This window comes from Carassius auratus, unplaced genomic scaffold (genome assembly GCF_003368295.1).
Source record: "Carassius auratus strain Wakin unplaced genomic scaffold, ASM336829v1 scaf_tig00002576, whole genome shotgun sequence".
In the NCBI taxonomy this organism is placed as follows: Eukaryota; Metazoa; Chordata; class Actinopteri; order Cypriniformes; family Cyprinidae; genus Carassius; species Carassius auratus.
This window is the reverse complement of record NW_020523459.1, coordinates 2,133,323-2,156,482: the sequence shown is the minus strand read 5'-3', so window position 1 is coordinate 2,156,482 and position 23,160 is coordinate 2,133,323. Positions and strand designations below refer to the sequence as shown.

General features: G+C 35.9%; 2 protein-coding genes, 1 long non-coding RNA gene and 1 pseudogene across 3 annotated transcripts; 1 reads left to right on the top strand and 3 right to left on the bottom strand.

Annotated features, from left to right (window-relative positions):
- Window positions 1-241: 241 nt before the first annotated feature.
- LOC113069831 (transmembrane protein 26-like) lies at window positions 242-4,114 on the bottom strand. Its single transcript, XM_026242884.1, has 3 exons — window positions 3,777-4,114; window positions 2,045-2,189; window positions 242-883 (listed from the first exon to the last, which is right to left on the bottom strand). Exons 1-3 carry the CDS (start codon window positions 3,968-3,970, stop codon window positions 248-250), a joined length of 975 nt encoding a protein of 324 aa, XP_026098669.1. The 5' UTR covers window positions 3,971-4,114; the 3' UTR covers window positions 242-247.
- Window positions 4,115-8,748: 4,634 nt separating this feature from the next.
- Window positions 8,749-13,461, bottom strand: LOC113069947 (uncharacterized). Its single transcript, XR_003279832.1, has 10 exons — window positions 13,274-13,461; window positions 12,941-13,093; window positions 12,151-12,342; window positions 11,465-11,579; window positions 11,267-11,366; window positions 10,670-10,743; window positions 10,309-10,537; window positions 9,918-10,086; window positions 9,447-9,596; window positions 8,749-8,982 (listed from the first exon to the last, which is right to left on the bottom strand). It is a non-coding gene; the product is annotated as an uncharacterized LOC113069947 (long non-coding RNA).
- Window positions 13,462-13,976: 515 nt separating this feature from the next.
- Window positions 13,977-16,528, top strand: LOC113069836 (chymotrypsin-like elastase family member 2A; annotated as a pseudogene).
- Window positions 16,529-16,822: 294 nt separating this feature from the next.
- Window positions 16,823-23,128, bottom strand: LOC113069946 (5-aminolevulinate synthase, erythroid-specific, mitochondrial). The gene is made up of 11 exons (XM_026243103.1): window positions 22,990-23,128; window positions 21,702-21,860; window positions 21,410-21,580; window positions 20,700-20,777; window positions 20,207-20,429; window positions 19,796-19,980; window positions 19,096-19,275; window positions 18,741-18,905; window positions 18,364-18,632; window positions 17,309-17,471; window positions 16,823-17,113 (listed from the first exon to the last, which is right to left on the bottom strand). Exons 2-11 carry the CDS (start codon window positions 21,847-21,849, stop codon window positions 16,947-16,949), a joined length of 1,749 nt encoding a protein of 582 aa, XP_026098888.1. The 5' UTR covers window positions 21,850-21,860; window positions 22,990-23,128; the 3' UTR covers window positions 16,823-16,946.
- Between the last annotated feature and the right edge of the window lie 32 nt (window positions 23,129-23,160).

Here is a 23,160-nt window from a genome sequence, read left to right as displayed (position 1 = left end):
AGTAAGTTTAACATTCCAAAACTTTTAAGCACACAAAGGCACTATTTTTTAATTGTGTCTACAGAGACAGATTTAAAGATGGGGTCACCTTAAAGATAGATAGATAGATAGATAGATAGATAGATAGATAGATAGATAGATAGATAGATAGATAGATAGATAGATAGATAGATAGATAGATAGATAGATAGATAGATAGATAGATAGATAGATAGATAGATAGAGAGAGAGAGAGTGTGAATCGAATCTATTCTTGACAACTGGATTCTATAGCCTCTTCATCAGTCCATTCCGTGTGTCCACGAGACAGGTCACATGACTCAGTTTTGCCCCCTGAATTGCTTTGCTCCAAGTGGACAACACCGATCCTGTAGACCTCCAGCAAAACAATGAGGATGTTCTTGCATGTGAAGAAGATCATCAGCTGGTTCAGAACATTTTCACGTATCATGAGGTACAGACGGTAAATCAGGAATGGGCCATCCTGTAGACCCACCGTTAGCAGAAGGCTCCAGACTTCGCTAGAGCAGCAGGACACGGTCCAGCCAGCTCGCCCAGGCTTTACAGCCTCTGACTGACCTTCCTCTCGGACTCTGGGATGGCTGGTTTGGGTAAGAACAAGAGGAAACTGCATCAAGGCCCAGGAGAACAAACTTAGCCCAACAATGATCACAGCCTGCTTGGTTTTCACTTGCGGCTCCTTAAACGTGTCAAAGATGTCCAGGATATCAGCTCCAAGCCCCACATAAACCATGAGGAGCTGAGATAGCTGGTCACGTGACATGTCGCCCTTCGGCATCAGCCAGCGGCCCAGAACCAAAACGATCAACATGGTCTGCTCCAGAGCCTCCACCCAGTTCTCAGGATCAAGTTCCGCCAACCCCTGTCTCACACACACACACCACAAATGGGCTAATCACCATGGTAACAGCCCAGACAGTGAGAGCACACAGCAAGACTGCGATCATTTAAATGGATGAATCAAAATTGTTGTTTAGATCTTATTGTTATGCCAGATTAAAAAGGTTCAAACAGTTAATAAGGAAAAATGATTGCTTTGACTCATTGGAGTGCCTCAACAAAAGATCCACTGGAGGATTAACTTAATGAAAGAGGACAACTGAGATGATATGGTTTCAAAAACGCTTTTCAGTAAAGTCACTGATTAGCTATTGCAGCGTATTCTTACAAAACACCCAGCTTTCCACCCACACAAAGTCACAACAACAACAAAAAACAATTATCACAGTCATCAATATAAAAAAAAAATTCTGATTAGTCAGATACAGAGCTGTAAGAAAGTCTAAACCTTTAAAAACCTCAGACAGGATCAACAGCATTTTATGTAACTATATAAAAGCACTGGAGCTTGGATATAAACTTACAAATACTTTGCATTTTCAAAAATACTTTTAAGTGTTTCTAGCGGTTTTTTCTTAAGATTGTTCAATAGAAAAAACTACTTTAAGAACTAAACTATTTGTGGGAAAGTATTTAATCCATTTATTGGGTTCTTTTGAATATTAAGCATTGCAGCATTGATGTTAATGATGGATACATTTATTGTAAAGATTAACCAGTGTTTTAAGCAGAATGCATGTATTAGACAACTTTATTACTTGGCTATTATACAATCAAATATTAAAGCCTGTCATTTTATTCTTAAGACAAAAATTAAGATGAACTAAAGAAAATATTTGAGAACTTCATTCTTTATCAAAATTTTAAATCAAATAAATTTCTTACATTTTTGTTTTTTAAAAAGGTCATAATCTGGTCCAATTATTTAAGTTATTGGACATGCTTCAATATTTCTAGAGTCAAATTCTGTAATACAGACTTATGCCGTTTTATGTGAATGTGGGAGATTCCAGTTCATTAGCCGCTGTATCGAAATAACAAGAAGAATAACAAAGTGCAGAAAACAATAAAACTGTTTCATATTTAAAATAATACATTAAATATAATATTGTAAGACACACCAATTTGCAATATCAAGCACCAAAATTAGTCAGGTCAGAGTTAATGATTGTTTTCCACCCACCATTGTTAGAGGCATCTGGGAGAAGAATTGCGGGTCAGAGTTTGTGCTCGAGTTGATAGGCAGATTGGACTGTAGGAGGTTCAGTTCCAGGAACCAGACCGAGGGAATCACAGTGCTCAGATATAGAAACACCATAGGTGAGAACCTGCAGAAGAGTGGATCATCACATTAATGGAGGAGCACGCCTATTCTTTACTTTTGACTTAGTAAAACCACCACACAGTTGTATGTGTGTCAGATTCTTCTGACTGGGTGGTAAAGCTGGGTCACACCACAGAGTCCGGTGCTGCAGGCACACCAGCCCAAAGCAGACTGCAAATTACTCCCATTAGCTATGCAAATCCCCACTGACACATGCGAGCCTCTCTAAAGAGCACAGAGACTTCAAAGTGTAGTGTGCAGGAGAGAGATAGTATGCGTAGAAAAGTAGTAAGGCAGAGAAGGAGAGATAGAAAAGTTCAGGTGGAGATCATGGTAGAGCGAAGAGGTTGATGAGAAAGACAGAGGTAAGGAGAAAGTCCTCAGAAGGTCGTCCGTCCATGTCAGTGGGAGGGTAGAGTCTCATTAAAACATTTCCTAGCATAGCGATCTCAATGTACATGCATAAATTAACCAATAAACAGAATCAAGTCTGAATGTGATGATGTGCTGCTCTGTGTGAATGCTAAGTTAGTTTTTTTCCTCAGTTGAGAGAAGGGGTTGTTATTATTATCACAAGTCCCCGCAAGACAGACTGAAGTGCCGAAGTAACGAGTGCAACTTTCCAGATTCTCATTAGTGTTTTAATTATTATTAAGGCACCCTACTTCTGAACCCTGTGTCGTTTTGTACTATAACGTTTGGAATAACTTAGTAAAGTTATTTTAAAAAGGCCATAACAGATTCTCTTTTTTCTGAGAGCTACATGAAAGTTGGTAAAAGTATTTTTGACAAACACATCATTTCCTTAATATAGTATTAATAGTATTAATATGATACCAAAAAAGGAAAAATCTCTCATTGTTTACTCACCCACATGTCATTCCAAATTCACATTATTTTTTTAGTTCTTTCGTTAAACATGATATTTCTGTAATATATAATTTTTTAAAATCACAATCAAAAATGTGGCTTTTCTGCGGGTCAGAGACCTCAAAAATGTGTAATGACATTATATCATTATAAAAATATCTTTCCTTGCTTTTAATTTTCAAGTTTAAACTACATGTTGCTATATTGTTCAAAAGTGTGGGGTCAGTAAACATTCTGTTTGTTATTTGAAAAACAAATCATACTTTTACTCAACAGATATTCAGTGAATTGATTAAAAGTGACCGTATAATTTTACAAAAGATGTCTGCTTAAAAAATGCTGTTCATATAAACTTACTTTTCGTGAAAGAATCCTGAAATATAATGTTTCAACAGTTTTCAACATAGAGAACAATTATTTTTCTTGAGCATCAAATAAGCATATTATATTTTATATTTTGTTTTAATTTTAATAATATTTCACAATAGTACTGTTATACTAGGATATATATACATAATAACATATTATACTAGGATATATATACATAATTCTTTTTCTATTTCAAATTCTATTTATTATTTTCATACGGAGTCAAACAAAATGTTGCAACAAATTCATTTACAGCGCTATGCACCAATATTTGTGTTAAATTCTGCAATAATTCCAGTGACACCACTGTCATTATATTTATGTCTTTGATAGGACTATAGCATAACCTCACCATTTCCATTCAGCATTCTGTGTGTATTTGATAGTGACTGCCATCTCCACACCCAGCAGCGTCACACCCATCAGCAGCAGCCAATAGGAGGGCTCTCCAGTCACCTCCACTACACGCCACACTGTCAGGATCCCATGCACCGCAAACAGGAAGCGACTCAGAAGAGCCAATAAGATGTTCAGAACCCGGCACATTGTTCATTTAACGCAGTCTGAATCAGACAGACAGAACTGAAGTGCAAAGAAAAAAGTTCATATATGATGCATTTGTTCTTGTATATTCAGTAAATGGAATATTTATAATACTAAACATGCATGTGCACCTAAAAAAATACCTTATAGGAAAAGTTTGATTTATTTTCATTAATCAGTTATATATAAAGTTAATAAAATAATGCAGAAATATGTGATCTTATTTAACAAATCAATCAATAAAATACATATCTGATGGTCTCCTGTGAACGATTTAAATTTGATAAACACATGCTTAATATTAAACAAGTAGACAACTTACTTAACATTTCCTTAAATCTCAGCGCAACAGTATAAAATGATACCAGACTTACTTTCAGTGGGATCAGCCAAAGGATCCAGATTCAGATACTCAAGTGACTGTTATAAAATATATTCCACTTGTTTTCACAGATTACCAAAACAAAAGCTTCTACCATATCCACAACCCTCTGGCTACCCCTGAGTTGGAGACAGTCCTTTTTAACTGCAAACACAACTTAACCCCCTGAGGTTTCAGGGACTGCTTCTGGATATGAATGGGTGTGTGTGTGTCTTGTATAGATAAAATGCAGTCTTTTGGGATAAAATAGGATGGAGTGTGTGTGTGCCTGAAGAAATGTGTGTTTGTTAGCGCATTTGAGGTTATTGTGACTGAACATGTCACAGATAACACTTCCTGCTGCTGTATGATCACCCATTATGATGTCATCCTTAAGGGAACCAAGAACAAAGTTATCTGCAATGAGGAGCCAGTCTTTCAGACGGCATTTTCAGACACATTTTACACATACACACCCTGATTCCACCATGCCACAGTAGTACCACCCAACATGGGCCGTGATAAGACTCCTCCACAGAAAAACATAGGCAATGCAACCTTTACAGTGGACATGGGATCATATGCTATTAATAATAGGATTCAGAGTTCTTGTGATTTTTGTTACAGGTTTTTGGACATGACAAAAAAATTTAAAGAAATTAATCTACACTGTCACAAATCTCAGTTTTGTATTGTTTTGTACTCTATACAGTAATGTTTAACTCATACTATGTACTTTCTTGGTCACAAAGTAAGTTAGGACATACTGTAGTAACAGACTTGTTTCATTATCTATATTTTGAATGATTTGGCTGAATAAATTATTCCGTGTCTCTCTCATAAGGACATTTACTTGTTTTGTCAATGTATGAATCTGAGTTTAACCATTTGTTTACGAATCAGTTGAATGAATGGTTCAAATGACTCATAAACTTCACATTCTGGCGAAATGACATGAAGAAATATTCTCAACTGATTCTCAGCTCTCTGATGAATAAACACATATTATCATAATGAAATTAAATAATTATGAAATGTTACAAATCATATCAAATCTCTTACCAGGAGAAATAACAATTCCTGATCCCTGCACCAAAGAGGGAATAAATGTTGGATGAACAATATTAGTGTAAAATATTGACTGTTCTGCTGAATACCACGAAACATACTGCTACTATCAGTATATACCAATTCCTGTAGGCTATATTGATTTTAATGAATCACAAAAATGCAGCAAAACCAATGATCTACACTAGAAAACATTTCTATAGTTCAGTGAGCATATAGTCCCTAAAAATTTTCAAAGTGAATCAAATTCAAGTAAGCAAATTCTCTGTAGTGAATCAAAAAATACAGTATAGCCCAATTCCTGGGATTCTTATGAGCTAGGTCTTTGAATCAAGGTTACTATTTTCACATCATGTCCAACTCCAAATGAATCAAAAACGGTTCTGTGTGTTTCCCAATTTGAGCTTGAGAGGCTCTTGACATAAATCAGAATTGGTACTTGCAGAGTGAATTAATTAAATATATAACACATCTAGAATCCAATATCATATGTATTCAGCTGAATTCATACGAAGTGGAATAAATTACATTAACATTTCACAGTTCTTCACATTATAATAGTGTCAGTGACTTCTATGTGTAACTGTATGTGGTGCCACCTGCAGGAATGATATGTCTATGACAGGACAGACTAACTCCATACCACACAAAAAAATCTCGAGCATGGCACACTACATCAACAACGTTTGTTTGGGGAGGACAGCTTGTCAGGGGGGAATTCAGGTGAAGACAAACAGTGTTTGTGGATGGATTAAGTGGCCATTTATTTAGCTCATTAAGAAATCCATCCCTAGGCCATCAACCTCACTACCCATTGCTATTTACGGACCCTCACAGAGTGCTTCTGTCATTCTCTTTCTTGAAATCATCAGCATTTTTGTGAAGGGAGAGGATGAGAAAATGCCTACACTTTCAGATCTCTCTCAGGGGAGAGCGGATATCTGTGAATGAGAGAATAGGTTTTGATTAAATGGTCCATCAACAACCAGTTGCCTTTATAGTCTCCTCAGCAGAGGATGTCTGTGATGTGGGATGCTGTCAGTGTCTTTATACAGGCGATAAGGCATCAGACGTTAATATTCATGATTGTATGTATACACAGAACACCCAAAGAAACACAGCCAACAATGGTTAACAATTACATAGATTATGCCTTACAATATTTTTTTTTTCAGTGCTTAACCCACCCTGACTTGACCAAAAAGTAACAGTAAACACATTTATGTTACAAAAGCTTTCTATTCCAGTTCTTTTGAACTATCTAGTCATCAAAGAATACTGAAATTTTTTTATAAATCATACTAACTGTTTTTGACATTAATAATAATATTATATGCTCCTTGAGCTGCAAATCAATATGTAAGAATGATTTTTGAAGGATCATGTGACACTAGAGTAATGACTCTGAAGATGTAGCTTTGCCAATACAGGGTTAAACATGCATTAAGAAATATATTACAATAGAAAACAGTTCCTTTAAATGTAATATATATATATATATAATATATATATATAGTATTACTGTTTTTTATGTATTTTGATTCAGACTTATTTTAAAAACATTTTTAAAATCTTTCAGATTTAAAAACATTTTAATGGTAATACAATTAAAAACACATTTATACATATGTGACCCCCCACCATTAAAGTGAAACTTAAAATACATAAACTGCTTTGCAACTGTGTTATTATCTTGGGAGTAAATATATATATATATATATATATATATATATATATATATATATATATATATATATATATATATATATAATTTATAATTATATAATTTACTCCCAAGATAATAAAATTTGTATAGTTGTATTAAAAAAAACTACATGGTAAAGTCTCACTATATATGACACTACACTATATTGGGCTTTTTGGCACACTGTATTTCAAGGGTTCAATACAGTTACAGGAATCGAACTCTACAATACCAGCTAATAATGCAATACTGACATTTTGCCACAGGGAAGCAGTCTCTAATCGAAGGAGACAGTTTGGGGAACACAGCATTTCTTGTACTATTTGAATTCCCATGAACAAAGGATTGAGCCCTCTTTCAATAATTGAACTGATTTTCCTCTCTTGATCCTTTAATGGGCTGGATTGATGCCAGCAATCTGAATGGAGCAGATGCCAGCTGGGATTCATCCACCCACTTCATATAGTGATCAGCACTAATGAGGAAGACGAGGAGGATCATTTTAAATATTACGTGGGGCCACTGGTATTTTGCTGATAATCTGATTCTACATTCAAAGAAAAAAAAAGTCAACAAATATAATGTAAATTGGGTTCTTCAGATGGATTCATGTGATCCTATCTGCTTGTATAATGAAATTTAATGATCACTTCCAGGAGCCTTCCTTTATTGGAAACTGTCCATTATGTTCTTCTATTCTCCTCTACCCACAACAAGCAAACAGAGTTGTGTGACAGTAATTCAGACAAAACGATGAGGGGAGACTTATCCTTGATGCCTGTCTACACAGAACTGAATGTGTTTAATTAACAAAATACATCACCGTTTTTTTTCTGAATCTCTAATGTTGTCAGATGGCTCTGTAAATGAGGAACAGATGTGAGGAACAAAAGGAACTAAGGTAATTCTTCCTGAGAAAAGAGACTATGTGCAGAGAACAGTTGGGAAATGATCCCACACAGTGGATTAATGTTAAATCCAAAGGCATGTTTGTTGTTAAACACCAGATTTTTGCACTCTTTCAGATAAATGGGAACAGGAATGTCTTTTTATCCCTCAGATATTTTTGATGGATTTACTGCTGATGTTACTGATATAATTCCAAACCACCGCGATGTTGCCAGTGTTAAGGGATGTAAATATAAAAATATTAATAAAAAAAAATTACCTTTAATGTTTCCATTAGGGATTATGCTGCATTCAGGCCATGTGATTACACACGTGACCTTCTTCTTGGAGCTCTTCTTCACACCCTTGGATTTGGAATTATTACAATATCTAAATATGAGGTGGTCAGGTTGAGCTCTATGAGGACATGAATGGTATGAACACACCTTAAATCCGCATTTTAGAACAAATCGGCTGAGTAAATGATTCAGTGGCTCACTCATTAAAGTAACAGTTACTTGTGTCGTTCATTAATTCATGAAGTGAATCCGTGTTTGTAAATGAATCAGTTGGATGAATGATTCATATGACTCACTCATAAAAACAGTCACATGTCGCCAACTTCTGGCATAATTATAAAACCTCCAGAAAGTTTCACTGCACTAGTGCAGAGACGCACTGTATATCAACACTCTGCTGTGTGTTTGTGTCACACATATATAGAGAGAAACAAGAATTAGGAAATATTATAACATTGTTTATTATTAAAAAGCACAGTTGTATAATACTGCATGCTCTTAAGTTGTGTTCATGTCAGTGGGCCTCAGTGAGCAGGGGTAGTTGGGAGCTCTCAGGAGCTTGCAAAGGATTGGACAAATCAGAGACCATTGAACAGATCTGCGTTTTCTGCCCCATTTCTTTCTTCTGATTATCTAGCTCACTCTCTTTCCTTTTCAGTCTCATCTGTGAGGTCCGTTTCTTCACTGCTGGTGCCTGCGAACACAGAAAGAAATAGGGCTGTCAAATGCTTATTACATATTTCAATAAAATTAATTATGCATGGCATATCATTTTTTAATGAATATTTGCTAAGAAAAGCCCCGAAATGAAGATAATTCAAATGCATAACATTATTGTGGCAGACGCAAGTATTAAAAAGACGCGTTCTTGTATTCTGTCTGTGCTATTTTTTAATAGGTCTAGCATCAAACGAACAGGAGCAGATTCAAGCTCCATTTATAGCAGTGAGATTATGAGCTCAGGAAAGAACAAATTTGGTGGTGCTGCTGAAAAATCTATTAATTGCACAGTGTGGAGTGTCTCTGTAAAACCCCATGCAGACAGCCTGTGGCAGACAGCATGGATTTAGACCTTGCATATGTTCTGGAGATCAAACACACAAACTCTTGCATTGGGGCACTGATTCAAAACCAATACACTGTTGCCACTGAACGTACCTTTTTATAGCTTTCATTTGGTATATAGCTGTAATGGCCCACTCTTCCATTCTTTCTGTCTGTTCTCTCCATACTAAGGTTCTTTAGAGTATTTAGAGTATTTATTATAGATCTCACTGGGTGAGCTATGAACCACTTGAAGGTGGTTCTCTATAGAGAGACAGGAGAGAGAGAGAGAGAGAGAGAGAGTGTCTGAAATTTTAAAAAATTCTGACTTCTCAATCATGCCCATCATGCCTTAAAATAGGCAAAGAAATCAGTTGATTTGTAAGTAAAAGCATCATGGTTCCACTGACTTTGTAACTGGAAATGCATTAGCTAGATTATTTGATTTTACAAACTGACAAGTCAGAATTGTTTGTGTTTTCAGGTTGGAATAAGTTTGTTCAGGAAACAAAAAAAAACTCTCTATCACAAAGTTAGTGTGAGTCAGACTTTCTCACTTTCCAAGTGAGCTTGTATGTGTGATACCCTATTATTTCTGTTGGTAATACTGCGTTCCTGCTGGTTTCTCTGCAGCTGGTTGATGCTGTCCTGTAGATCCAGCCGAAGCTGTTCCATCTCTTGTCTCTGAGTCTCTAGTTCTGCCTTCACACTCTCAAGCTCGGTCTGCATCTGGTAATCCAGCACCTGGCTCTCTCTGAAACAAATAGTTGTAATGTAATGTAATAAATTAATTGTTTTCTATTATTTTTTGGACATATATCACTAAACATATATTGAAAATCAAGTGAACATTGAGGAAGAGAGGGAATTATTTTGTTTTGTTTCTTTTCTTAATATCTTAATATAAAATTGAGAAACACTGAGAAACAGAGGGGGAATTATTTGTCATGAATGTGTGTTTTTCTTTTGTTTGCACCTGAGTGTGTGTATCTCTCTCTGGTTTTCCTCCAGCAGTAGCTCTTGCTGTTGGCTTTGTGTCTGTTCTCTAGATCAAGGCGGGTTCTCACAAACTCCAGGTCTGTTTGTCTCATAGAGACTATGTGCTGTCTCTCATCAGGAGGTAGGTGCTTTAAACTAGCACATCCTGACAGCTCAACGTCACTGAGCTCCAGGGCCTCATGCAGCACGCACACTAGCTCCAGGTACTAAATCAAAGACAAAAAATAATGACTCATTAATGATTCATGAATAAAACAAACTCAAAATAGAGCACAATCTTAAGGCTGCAGATGCATGTTTCACACAATTTAGTTTGAATGAGTATGTGCCGCACTCACCGTTCTCTCACTGAGCTCCAGAGCATCAGACGTGTCCAGTCTGGCTGTACGTTCTCGTGCTGCCTTGGTCAGAGCTTCAGGGAGCACAAAACCACTCAGCAGGAATCAAATAAACACATTTAGCACACTACACAGTACACAACAGTCTGGGACCATTTATATATTTAAGTTTGAGAGAGATCCAAAGAGCATCTTGAGCTTCAGTGGAATCAAGAACATCTGACTTTTAGTTTAAAATGGTTTTTGTAATGAGAATTTTGAGTCAGTTGACCACCTTTTTTTATGCCCCTGTGTCAAACTATTTTGATCTGAATTGATCAGATTCGTCACTTTGAAAACTGATTCTGAGAGCTCAGTGTTACTAGTGAAGTTGTGATCATAATTTAGAGTATATAAGAAATGTAGCTATTTTATTAGAAAAATATTACATCCATACATTTTTATTCTCTTCAAGTATGCCCAAATGTTATCATTAAAACTGTTAAAACTGTATAATTAGTGTCTAACTGTCATCCAGTGTTGACTGATATGTTTATTCTATTTTTGCAATAAAATATTCTTATTCGATAGGTAATTCAGAATGTGTAAAGCAGATACCACAGAACTGATGGACCCTCTCTGAGCTGCAGATCTCTGAAGTCTCTGAGTCTTCATCTGACCCTGTTTCTCTGGCTCCCCCTGCTGGGACAGATGCTCTCTAAACAGTACAGAAGAAAAGTGATCATGTAGGTTAATTTTGGCCTGGAATTAGATCAGATGATGATCGCCACATTCAAAGGTTTGATCATTACTCACTGCTAGGCCACTTCTGTTCTAGAGCTCTGATTCGCTCTCTCATGTCAAACCTTCCTGCTCGTGGCGATGACCCCTGATTGATGACATCATTTGGAGCAGTCATGAGTGCCACATCCTGAAAAAAACAGCATCCATATAACAGTTAGCAGCGTGTCTGTTTGTGATCTGCCAGTGTGAGTGTTTGTGTGACCCCTTGGTCTCTTTGTTGCCCATTTTTTCTTGTGAATGTACACTACTGTTCAGAAGTTTGGGGTCGGTAAGACTTTTGAATGCTTTTGAATGAAGCCTCTAACCAAGGCTGCATGCTTTTAAAACTAATACTGTGAAATATTATTACCATTTAGAATATCTGTTTTCTATTTTAATATATTTTAAAATGTGATTTATTCATGTGATGGCAGCTCAGCCATTTCTCCAGTCTTCAGTCACATGATCCTTCAGAAAGCATTCAAATATGCTGAATTTGTTGCTCAAGAAATGTTTCTTCTTCTAAATATAATTTTCAGGATTCTTTAATGAGTATAATTTTTTCAGTGGAACTCATTTTTTTCGATATCTTATTGACATTCAATCATTTTTTATATTTAGGAGAAGAAAGAAAAACAAAAGAAAGCTTTTTTTATCCTCTACATGCAAAAGTGATAAATCAGTTCAGTTTTGTTAAAGTAAATGTTTGTCCAGTTTACTAGTGTTTCTTGAGGTTTAAAGTGGAAAAAGACTTGTGTTCTCCATCTCTCGGTTTGCTATACTTTTCAGGTCCTCTTCAGTTTGTCTAACAAAAACATTTCCGAGGATGAGTCTGGGCCAGGTCACGACTTAGGGCACTGATGATCTCCCTCTGACTGAACACTTCCTGTTGGGATGAGATTAGAGATACCCTGCAGGACCAATTAGAAACTGCATGAAAGATTCCTGACATACAATGAGACATTCTGAATGCAGTAGATTCAATATGAGTACAGTACAGATTGTTTAGTGAAAATAAAACATCCATTAATAGGATAAATATTACTGATTATTTTTTTGATGAAAACAAATCACTAAATAAATAATCATTTTAAAGCATGTGTACATTTTAGACAATATGTATACACTGTCTGTGGTTATCATTATAATGTAAAAAATGTAGGAGATTTTAGCACTTGTATAGTAAAAATGAATGGAAGTAGAAAAAGAGACATGTGCAGCTACAATTTAATCTATGAAATTATTTAAAGATAGAGACTGTGTAATTAGTTATTAAGCAAGAGTTTCATAAATAATGCATGAATAAATAATGAACCTCATGCATTAATCATTAACAAGGGCACAGTGTATGGATATTATCCTTCTCACAGTGAATGTGACGACAGAGTAAGGAAATCGTTTTACACAGTAACTTATGTAATATATAAATTGCTAAGTTACAATCTTATGAAGAGCTGTTGGAATTGGTTTCTAAAGCAGGCCTACTGGCTAAATGGGTTGCATATTTACCATAATAATATACACCATAGGTTTTGGATGATGGGTTACTCAGTGATGATTTTTATGAGAGCTTTATTATACCGGAGGGATGTTATTTTTTGATCCGGTTCCTGCTGTTTTTCTGATGTGTAAGATGTGGTGTGGCTTTCAAAGCCCTCCAGCCTACAGAGCGCAGTACAAGTACAACAAAGGTAAACATGATAATGAACACAGATCACATATGTAGGACACATAAAATCTAGTTTTAATTAGGAACCTAAGGCTTTTGAGAAGCTGCCCTAAATGGGTAACATGAAACTACAGCATATCAAGCATATCAGCTCCTCTCTGTAAGGCCTTCACCTCTCTTTCCTCACACCGCTTCATTTTCTCGCTCCTCTCCTCCTCTTTGAGATGTAATTCATGCAATGTTTCTTTCTCGCATCATGGCTTTTTCCATCTTGGTTTGCCACTCAGCCTTGCGTGTCTCAATCTCTCTGCGCAAGCCACTCTTGGAAGGTGATAAAGTGACAGTCATTGAAGTCGACTTACTGTACATAGTGTAGTCGTGTGTCCTATGGAAGGTCATTTCTGCCACATAAGAAAAGAACATCATGCTTTGCTAAGTCATAATTATGAGATAAAATGTCATAATTGTAACATAAAAAGGAATTATTAGATTTTAAGTTTTAATTCTGAGATGAAAATATTATTTATTATAATCATAATTATAACATAAAAATAATATATATATTTTTTTTTTCAATTTAAATCTCAATTTAACTTTTTATTTCTTTGTGACTTGAGCTCAGTTAAACAGTCTAACACCTACAAAATAAAAACAGTCATAAAAATATCCTGGACACTGGGTGTTGGGCTTTTGTTAAATGTGAGCCAAAATCATCACAATTAAAAGAACATAGACATTAAAAGAAGACTTAAACTACTTCAGTCTGTGTACACTGAATTTATTTAATACACAAGTTTCACAATTTGAGTTGAATTACTGAAATAAATGAAAAAAAAAAAAAAAAAAACTTTTTCCACAACATTCTAATTTATTGAGATGCACCTATATATTGTCTTATTATAGCTTTTATTCATATTTTGAATAAGCTTTTATATTTTATATTACATTCTTTTATTGTAATTTTCATTTAATTTGAATTACTTTTATGAGTCACTTTTAGTGTTATTTTTTTTTTCAGTTTTAGTTTTTATTTAATGTCAATTACTCATCTTAGTGCTTCATCCTAAAATTATTTCATTTACAAGGCAACATTTCTAATTTCTAATATTTATATTTTGCTTTATTTCAGCTTTAGTTCCATTAATTAAATCATTTTAGTTAAAGATAATAATCCTGCTTTGGAAATTTTAATAGAAATAAAAAAAAATTCTAAACTGACATTCCCCCCCCCCCCCCCCATACTTTGTAAAACGTACATAAAATACATATAAATATAAGTTATACGCTGTCTCTACATCTCCCAATAATATGGCTTAGTAAGATGCTTAGTTTTACATTCAAATAAAAAATTAATAAATAAAAACTGTAAAATGACTTCAAGGGAAGACATCTGAGCCCTGTTTTGTTTCTTCACCTAGATTTCCCTCCAGTACAGTCGTGGCAGCAGCTGGTTCCACACTTGCGGTGGAAGCCTTATTTCTGATCAGTGGGTTCTGACTGCTGCTCACTGCATCAGGTTAGTCTGAGGATCTGAGGAATCTCATAGTAATATTATTTACCATTTGATAGTATTTGTGAGTGTTTCTGAACTGCTTTGTTTCCTCTCGTGGCCCTGCAGCAGTAGCAGGACTTATAGGGAGTATCTGGGAAAACATAACCTGAAGGAGGAGGAGGAGAATCTGTGGCCATCACCGCTGGAAAGATCATTGTCCACGAGGGCTGGAATTCCTTCAATATCCGGTACAGAGTCCCAACGACACATCACAAACAACAGAGATGCATACAGTATCTTGAACGCTTGTGTAATGAATCTAATTTTCATGTTGGGTCTGGTCCACAGTAATGATATCGCCCTGATCAAACTGGAGTGTCCCGTCTTTCCTAATGACACGATCACTCCTGCATGTCTGCCTGCTGATGGCCGTGTTCTGCCCCACAATGCTCCCTGCTATATCACTGGTTGGGGACGTCTCGACAGTAGGTAGACTAATGTTGATGGCTATGGATGAAGTTGTGCTGCTAAAATCTTTTTTTTCCTCTTTTCTTCTCACTGTGCCTTTTTTTTATTGTCAATATCCAATAGACCCCTTGTTGATATCCTGCAGCAGGCTCTTCTGCCTGTGGTGGATTATGCCACATGCTATAAGTCTGACTGCTGGGGCTCTCAGGTCACACAAAACATGGTCTGCGCTGGTGGAGATGGCATTGTTGCTGGATGTAATGTCAGGAGATACTGATGACTTATAGACTATTTATTTTTCATCACTCATTATTTGTAAAATTTTACTACAATTTACTTTAACTGGTTTAAATGTTTTTTTTTTATTCCACTGCGTTACTTTTTCTCTTGTTTTTCTTTTTATTTGAAGCAAAAAGAAAAATTATAAAAATAAAAAAAAACTTTAAAAATCTACAGTAAAAAAAACTAGCATCGACTGGTCCAGGCTGTACATTTTTGTGGGTTGTGCAGTCTTTAGTCTAAACCTAGATGTCTTATAAAACATAAATTAGGCTACGTAACAAATTATTTAAGTAAAAAAACATGCAACAGATTAACACTGCCCTGTCACAAAACATAGGGCGACTCTGATGGCCCCCTGAACTGGAAGTGACGGCACTTGGGAGGTCCACGGCATTGTGAGCTTTGGTTCAGACTGGGGCTGCAATTATAACAAGAAGCCCACCGTTTTTACTCATGTAAGTGTCTACGTTGACTGGATCAGCAAGGTAAGCATTTTATATTAGCAAAACACTGTAATAACATGCAAATTCATCTTAATGGCATTTTGGACAGTGTTGTCATTATGGAAACTAATAACTGATTTCCCCAATTAATCTCTTACAGAACATGGCCAGCTACTAAAGAGCAAACAGAAATGGGTTTTGTATCATCACGCCTTATTAAAAATTTTAAACGGCACATAAAGTATGTATTTGCTCTATACATCAGCCTACTATAAGAATTTAATATTATTAACACCATGTTTAAAGGCACTTAAGACTTATATGATTTAGTAACTTAGTACAAAGTTGATGTTAGTGGTATTTGGTTGTTAGTGGTATTCAAAATGATGAGATCTCATAGCTCACTAAGTGTCACTTCCGTTACCGTCCGGCAGGTGGCAGTGTGGTTTTTTAATTAAAAAAGGGTTCCGCACAAGACTTGACTGTGGTTTGTTTAGTGTTTTGCATTAAAAATTTCCCCTAAATTAAAAAATATCAGATTAAAAGTACAAATATAACTTGTTCATTTGTTGGTATTTGTAAATAAGTGGTTATATTCAGAGGCATTTTGTTGGAACTGGCCATATTTATTGAATTTTTAAATTCATCAATTTGAGTGCAAATGGTCCAAAACAGAAAGAGCGCATGTGGCATAGTTTCATTGTAAGCTGTTATGAAATATAATCTGGCATGCTTACATATATATATATATATATATATATATATATATATATATATATATATATATATATATATACATATATACCAATAACAGAAAACTACCAAAAAGTGCCCATGTGCAGGTTTCTTGTAATGCAGAGGGGACACACGATTAATGTAGGATTTAGCCAAAGCCTCAATAACTAATTTCAGTGGTACATTTATAAGAATATGTGAAAACTAATTATCTTTGGATTATTCACAGTCACAGCAAACAATACAGAAACAATTGTGTCACAAACTGCCACAAACAGTGCTTAAAATTAAGGACATTTTGGGCATCCTCAACACTTATCTTAACATTAAAAAAAAAAAAATTCTGAATAGGAAATGGATTTTTGGATGAGTCAATCTAATCTAATCTGATCAAACAGATCTTCATCGTTGTCTGCTGATACTGACTCACTGTGCTGCCACAGTGATGTATCTCGGTTCCATATTCCCAAAGTAGGACTTCTCCCATTCACTCATGAGGTCAAAATGAAGAGGCCGATCACAGAAGGTGCAGGAGGCCATAGCTGGTCCATTCAGCGGCAGTCCAACCTCCTGCCAGACATCCAACAGTTTCTCTGTCCAACACAAAATATTATTACAAATTCAGATACAAATCACTACGTTTAAAATGGAAACAGATCTCATTTTCTGAAATCTGGATACGGCGATGCCAGATGACAGAGTATTTTAATTCTGCTTAGTGGTGCTTGCAGTACAGAAATTAAACTCTTCATCTTTAAACTGCAAAGAAATTTTGCATGACCACTCACCTACAAAGTAGTTCATCATAATGGGATTGTGGAAAGGAGAAGGAGCCAACCGCAGCAGCTCTTCTCCACGAGGCACTGTTGGGTAATTGATGGCCTGCACATAGATGTTGTGTTTCTCCAACAGAATATCACACACCTGAGAGTTTTTTGCTGCATTTCCAACCTGAAATATCAGATTTAAGGTGCAAACATTTATCCCTGTGCAGATAAAGGATTTCATCCAAACTATATATATCTATATCTATATATCTATATCTATCTATCTATCTATCTATCTATCTATCTATATATATCTATATATATATATATATATATATATATATATATATATATATGTATGTATAATTTTTTTTTATATTTGATAAATAGAGTGAATAGTTTGCCCAAAAATGAAAACCATCACCATTTATTCACCCTCACGTCGCTAGAAGTACATAAACCTTTGGTTAATCTCCGAAACACAGATTAAGATATTTTTAATTAAACTAAGAGTTTTCTGTTCCTACACTGAAAGTCCAGGAAACCAAAACTTAGAAGATCCAAAAAGGTCATAAAGTCGTTATAAAACGAATCCATATGAATCAAGCAGTTCAATCCAACTCTTGTGAAGAGATATGATTGCTTGCTACATACGGTATACAGTACATAGAGCGCAACACAGTGCATGCTAGAATGAACCTCGTTGGTTCTTTCATGCATGTTTGAGCTTCCGTGTTTACCATACTTTATGTGATGTGTTCTACGTATGCGGGTCAATCATTGTTTAGATAAATAAAAGCTTAAATTAAATCTGTTCATCATATAAAGCAATATTATCTCTTCACAAGACTTGGATTAAACCACTCAATTCTTGCAATGTCTGAATTACCTATTTAGATCAATAGAACAGCAAAAACCTCTCATATTTGATAAAAAAATATTTACATTTTTTATTTTGAAGAATAACCAAACTCTTATTTGTTTGGAATCACTTGTAAAAGAGTAAATGATGACCAAATTTCCATTTTGGGGTGAACTATCCCATTAAGGGCATAATGGTTTTTGCAAACACTGACCCGTATGGGAATAATGTGGCTAGGGCAGTTGACCACAGGCAGTCCAGCGTCCAGCAGCAGCTGTCTCATGTGTTTGACGTTTCTCTGATGGGCTCTGCGCAAAGCTTGGCCTTCTGGGCTCTTCAGCACACGCACAGATTCCAGAGCCCCCGCCAGCACCATGGGAGGCAAGGAGGTAGTGAAGATAAAACCGGCGGCGTAGGAACGCACATTGTCCACCAGGGCAGCAGTGCTGGCTATGTAACCACCCACACAGCCAAATGCCTTACCTACAGATATATCAAACAATATTAGCTGTATTGAGAGGCAACAACACAGGTGAACTTACACTTCCCTAGTACTGAACAGAATCACGCACTTGACTGTGTTCACCTTACCCAGAGTTCCAGAGACAATATCGATCTTGTGCATGATGTTGTCTCTTTCTCCTACACCTGCTCCATGAGCCCCGTACAGTCCGACAGCATGGACCTCATCCACAAAAGTCAGAGCTCCGTATTTATGTGCTACATCACATAACTCTTCTAGAGGGCAAATTGCACCTGAAACAAATTGAGTTTTTTTTTTTTTTTCATTTAATGATGAAGTATAAAAATGCACTATTATCAGTTGACAATAATTAATTTATTCCACAAGCCAGTGTCTTATAAAATACTGGTTGTCAAGCTCTATTTTACAATACTAAGAAACAATCTCTTTTGAGACAGTTATGTGATAGCTTCTTCTGCTTACCATCCATTGAATGAACGGTCTCAAAAGCCACAATTTTGGGTGTGAGTGGATCTGAGCGGCTGAGCAGCTCTTCCAGATGACTGGCATCATTGTGTCGGAAAATGAAGCGTTTGGCTCCACTGTTCCTGATGCCCTGGATCATGGAGGCATGATTACCCATGTCTGAGTAGATCTCACAACCTTTACGGAGAGATGTTGTTTTAGAGGAATTTCAGAAAACACATTACCGTTCAGTTTTTTTTAAGCATGGATGCATTAAATGTGACAGACATTTATAATGTTACAAAAAATCTCAAATAAACAAAGTTTTCAAAGAATCCTGAAAAACGTTAAGGCGGATTTCAACAAAAAGATTAAGCAGCACAACTGTTCATTACTGATTATGGTAATAAATGTTTTTGAGCTGCAAATCACTAATTAGAAGGGATCATGTGGCACTTAAGACTGGAATAAATTACAAATGAAAATATATTAAATTAGAAAACGGTTATTGTAAGTAATATTTTGAAATAATATTTACTGTATTTTTGATAAAATAATTTTTCAGAGAAAAAAGTCATACTGACCCCAGACTTATGGTAGCGTATATAGATTATTTTTTTTTTCATTTTATTTAATAGCAGTATAGTCGATATAAAACATAAATTCATTCATTAGTTCACACATTCATTTAGCACAGGCAGTTCATTTTGTTGGATACCTGGGAGCATTTTAGCCAAAGTAAAGAGGGTGGAATCATTGGCTACAAAGCAGGAAGAAAAGACCAATGCTCCATCTTTCTGGTGTAGAAGGGCAAGTTCACTCTCCAGGGCAACGTGATAGTTGCTCGTCCCAGAAATATTTCGGGTGCCACCTGCTCCTGCACCATGCTTCTGCAAAGACTCTCTAAGAAATGACAAAAGGTTGTGATTACTCAGTTTTAGCAGCTATTTATTTCCAACAGTAAACAATAAGAATCTTCAAAATACACAGTTTTATCTTATTATGATATACACATACAGTATTTAACAATACATATAAGTGTATTTTGCTGCACCTTCATTTGTTCTTCTCTATGTATAATAAAATATGATGGCAAACATTTATTTCATTGTCTGTCTTATATACTGACCCTATGGCCTTGACAACGCGAGGATGTCGACTCATGCCCAAGTAATCATTACTGCACCATACAGACACCTGGGAGCCCAAGCGTCCAGGGATGGAATAGTCCTCAGCGAGAGGGAAAACCTCTGCAAAACGGTTCACCGTCTTAAAGATACGGTAGGTGTGGTCGTTCTTCTTTTCCACAATCTTCTGAGTGAAGAAGTCATCGTAGTTGAAACTGGGTATGGCTGAATTATTTCAAAAGGCAATCACCAGTCAATAAGTGAGGGAAAAAGACAGAAATTAAAGAAGATAGAAACTACTTAATATCTGTTGCAGAGTATACGGTGTATAATATGCTACATCTCCAAAACAAAACAGAAAGATTCAACAGTTTACTCAACATCCATTATTCCTCATGTCATATTACTATTCCATTATTCCATTAGCTCACACAGAAAAAAAAGTGTATGGTAGTATGTTACTGTAAATCATTAAGAAAATGCAGTCCAACTCACTGAAGTTGTCTTGAAGAAGGTGTGTAGGACCAGTAGACTGATGACTTTGCAAGCCACTGAACAGCGAGCTCATCAAGCCTGGGGAGAAAATAAATAAATAAATGTTTCGGAAATCATTCAAACACACTCAAAATTCTGTACTTTTGCTCTGTTTGAATTCTCTTTCAGTGTAAAAACAGAGAGTAAATCAAAGTGTTTTGTATTCAATGTCATTGTTTAAGTCCTATAATTTTTTTTAAATTACAAGCTGTGCACATTATCTTCTAAACCGTGGTAGACACAAAAACTACAATTTTCCAATTAGATGTTATTTTCTAGCACACATGAGGTTGTGCGAAGTTTCATCTTTAATGTGATCATCTGAAGACCAGCTTTTGTAACATCAGCGATCTGACTCATCATCTGCTTACTATTCACAATTGAAAAAGTCTCTCAAATTGGAATTAAATTGTGCAAATTGCAGAGAGGAGAATGTACTCCGAGCTGTGCGTTATGTAAAATGCATCCGACCCCTGAATGATACACTTCTCAGACAAAAGTGCCTCTTCAGCAGTGAACTAATTATACTGTGGTGGTAAAAAAGAGACAGCTGTTGCAACACATCAGCCAGTCAACTAGACGATATCTGCTTCTTAAACAACATATAAACATTGAAGTAAGCACTGTTTATATAGTCCATGAATCTATCACACTGAGAGGGATTGCTTTACCAGAGGTGTCTTGATTCTCAAGATTGGGCTGGACATCCTCCTGCACCTGTGGACTGGCTTTAACTAGTCCAATCTTAGAGGAAACGAAGGGACAGCTCTGGGACATGGAGATCGCCACCTGAGTGGCTGTTGTGGCCACCTGTCGCTTTGGCTCCTTGTGAAGGAGGAGGCCTGAACACAATAAGAACATGAATATAATCAATATATGAAGATAATCTAAGGTACTGACTACTGACTCTTTTTAATTATACAATATGGAACAGTACAGAAAATACAAAAATAACCGAATTACCTTTTTCCTCAGAGGATTGGGCTTTTACAGAGACCTGGCGGACAATGATCGGACATCGGTCAGCCAAGCCAAAGTATGCTGCCATACTCCTAAGAGGAGGGCCTGGAGTGGACTTCAAGAATGGGCAGTGATGCAGAAAAGCAGACATGATTTTAACAGCTGTAAACAATGGGAAAGATGGTCAGTGAAGTAATTTCAAATTTAGGCTATATAGCTCTGAAAAATATTTTTCCATAATGTAACAACAGTGTCAAGCACATTTTTGAGAAAGATGCTAAGCTAAAATAATAATCAGGTTACATAATACTGATAATTAAGTCCTTAAAGAGCATCTAAAGCGACGCTGATCTAAACTACAAGCAGTGGGTTTCAGGGCGCGCCGGACACCTGGGCGCGGCAAATAAAGCGCTTTATCTGGAACCCGCAGGCTCGCGCATTCCGCAGCACTCCGTTCTCAGAGTTAAACAGCTGACGTCATATACATTGATAAAGGCTAGACCATACTTACCGAAAAGTATCAACCCTATAAGACGAAGAATTGTTATAATGGGCAACAAAACATTGCGTTGTGAATTTTCGAATGTGTAAACTGAAATTAGGTAATTCAACTTATATTAGGCTATAGTAAAGATGACATTATTTATAATAGGCTTAATAGGTTAACTATCATTTATGATAATATTATGTTATATAATAATTTATTATATATTAATATTGTATTATATATATTATAATAAAAGCTATAATAATTACGGTCACACTTTATTTTAGGGTCCAATTCTCACTATACTAACCATTAACTATGACTTTTGCCTCAATTAACTCCTTATTTGCTGCTTATTAATAGTTTATAAGGAAGTTGTTAAGTTTAGGGGGTAGGATTATGGATGTTTTGCATTATATGTACTTTATAAGCACCAATAAACAGCCAATATGTTAATAATAGACATGCTAATGAGCATCTTGTTATTAGTGTGAATTGGACCCTATACTATGTGGTTTTGCTGACATTTTATGTGGTTTGATAACATTCAACATTACTTTACATCAACATTACATTAGAAAAAAAACACTTTTCTATTTTTTCATAAAATAAAATAAAGTTTAAATGACTGCATCATTATTCCCGAGACTGATCTTTTGTCTGTTGGAATAATTTAGCCATAACTGCAATTCCCATTTTCAGAGTGACGTATTACCTGTATTATAGCCTATTCGTTGTAAATTTATGTGATACAAATTGTTCAAATTTAAAAATTACGTTAACATGAAGAAAACATTAGCCTACCTGTTGACCTGCACTGAGGACGAACTTCTGAACAGCACTTGACACTCAAACGAACAGCGTCAGTCACTCACGCTCTCACCCTAATAACACTGAAGAGTGCGTGACAGCGGCGCGTCATCTCACGCAAGATCAATCAATGGACAGAACTGCAGTTATTCACGCGACGGTTTA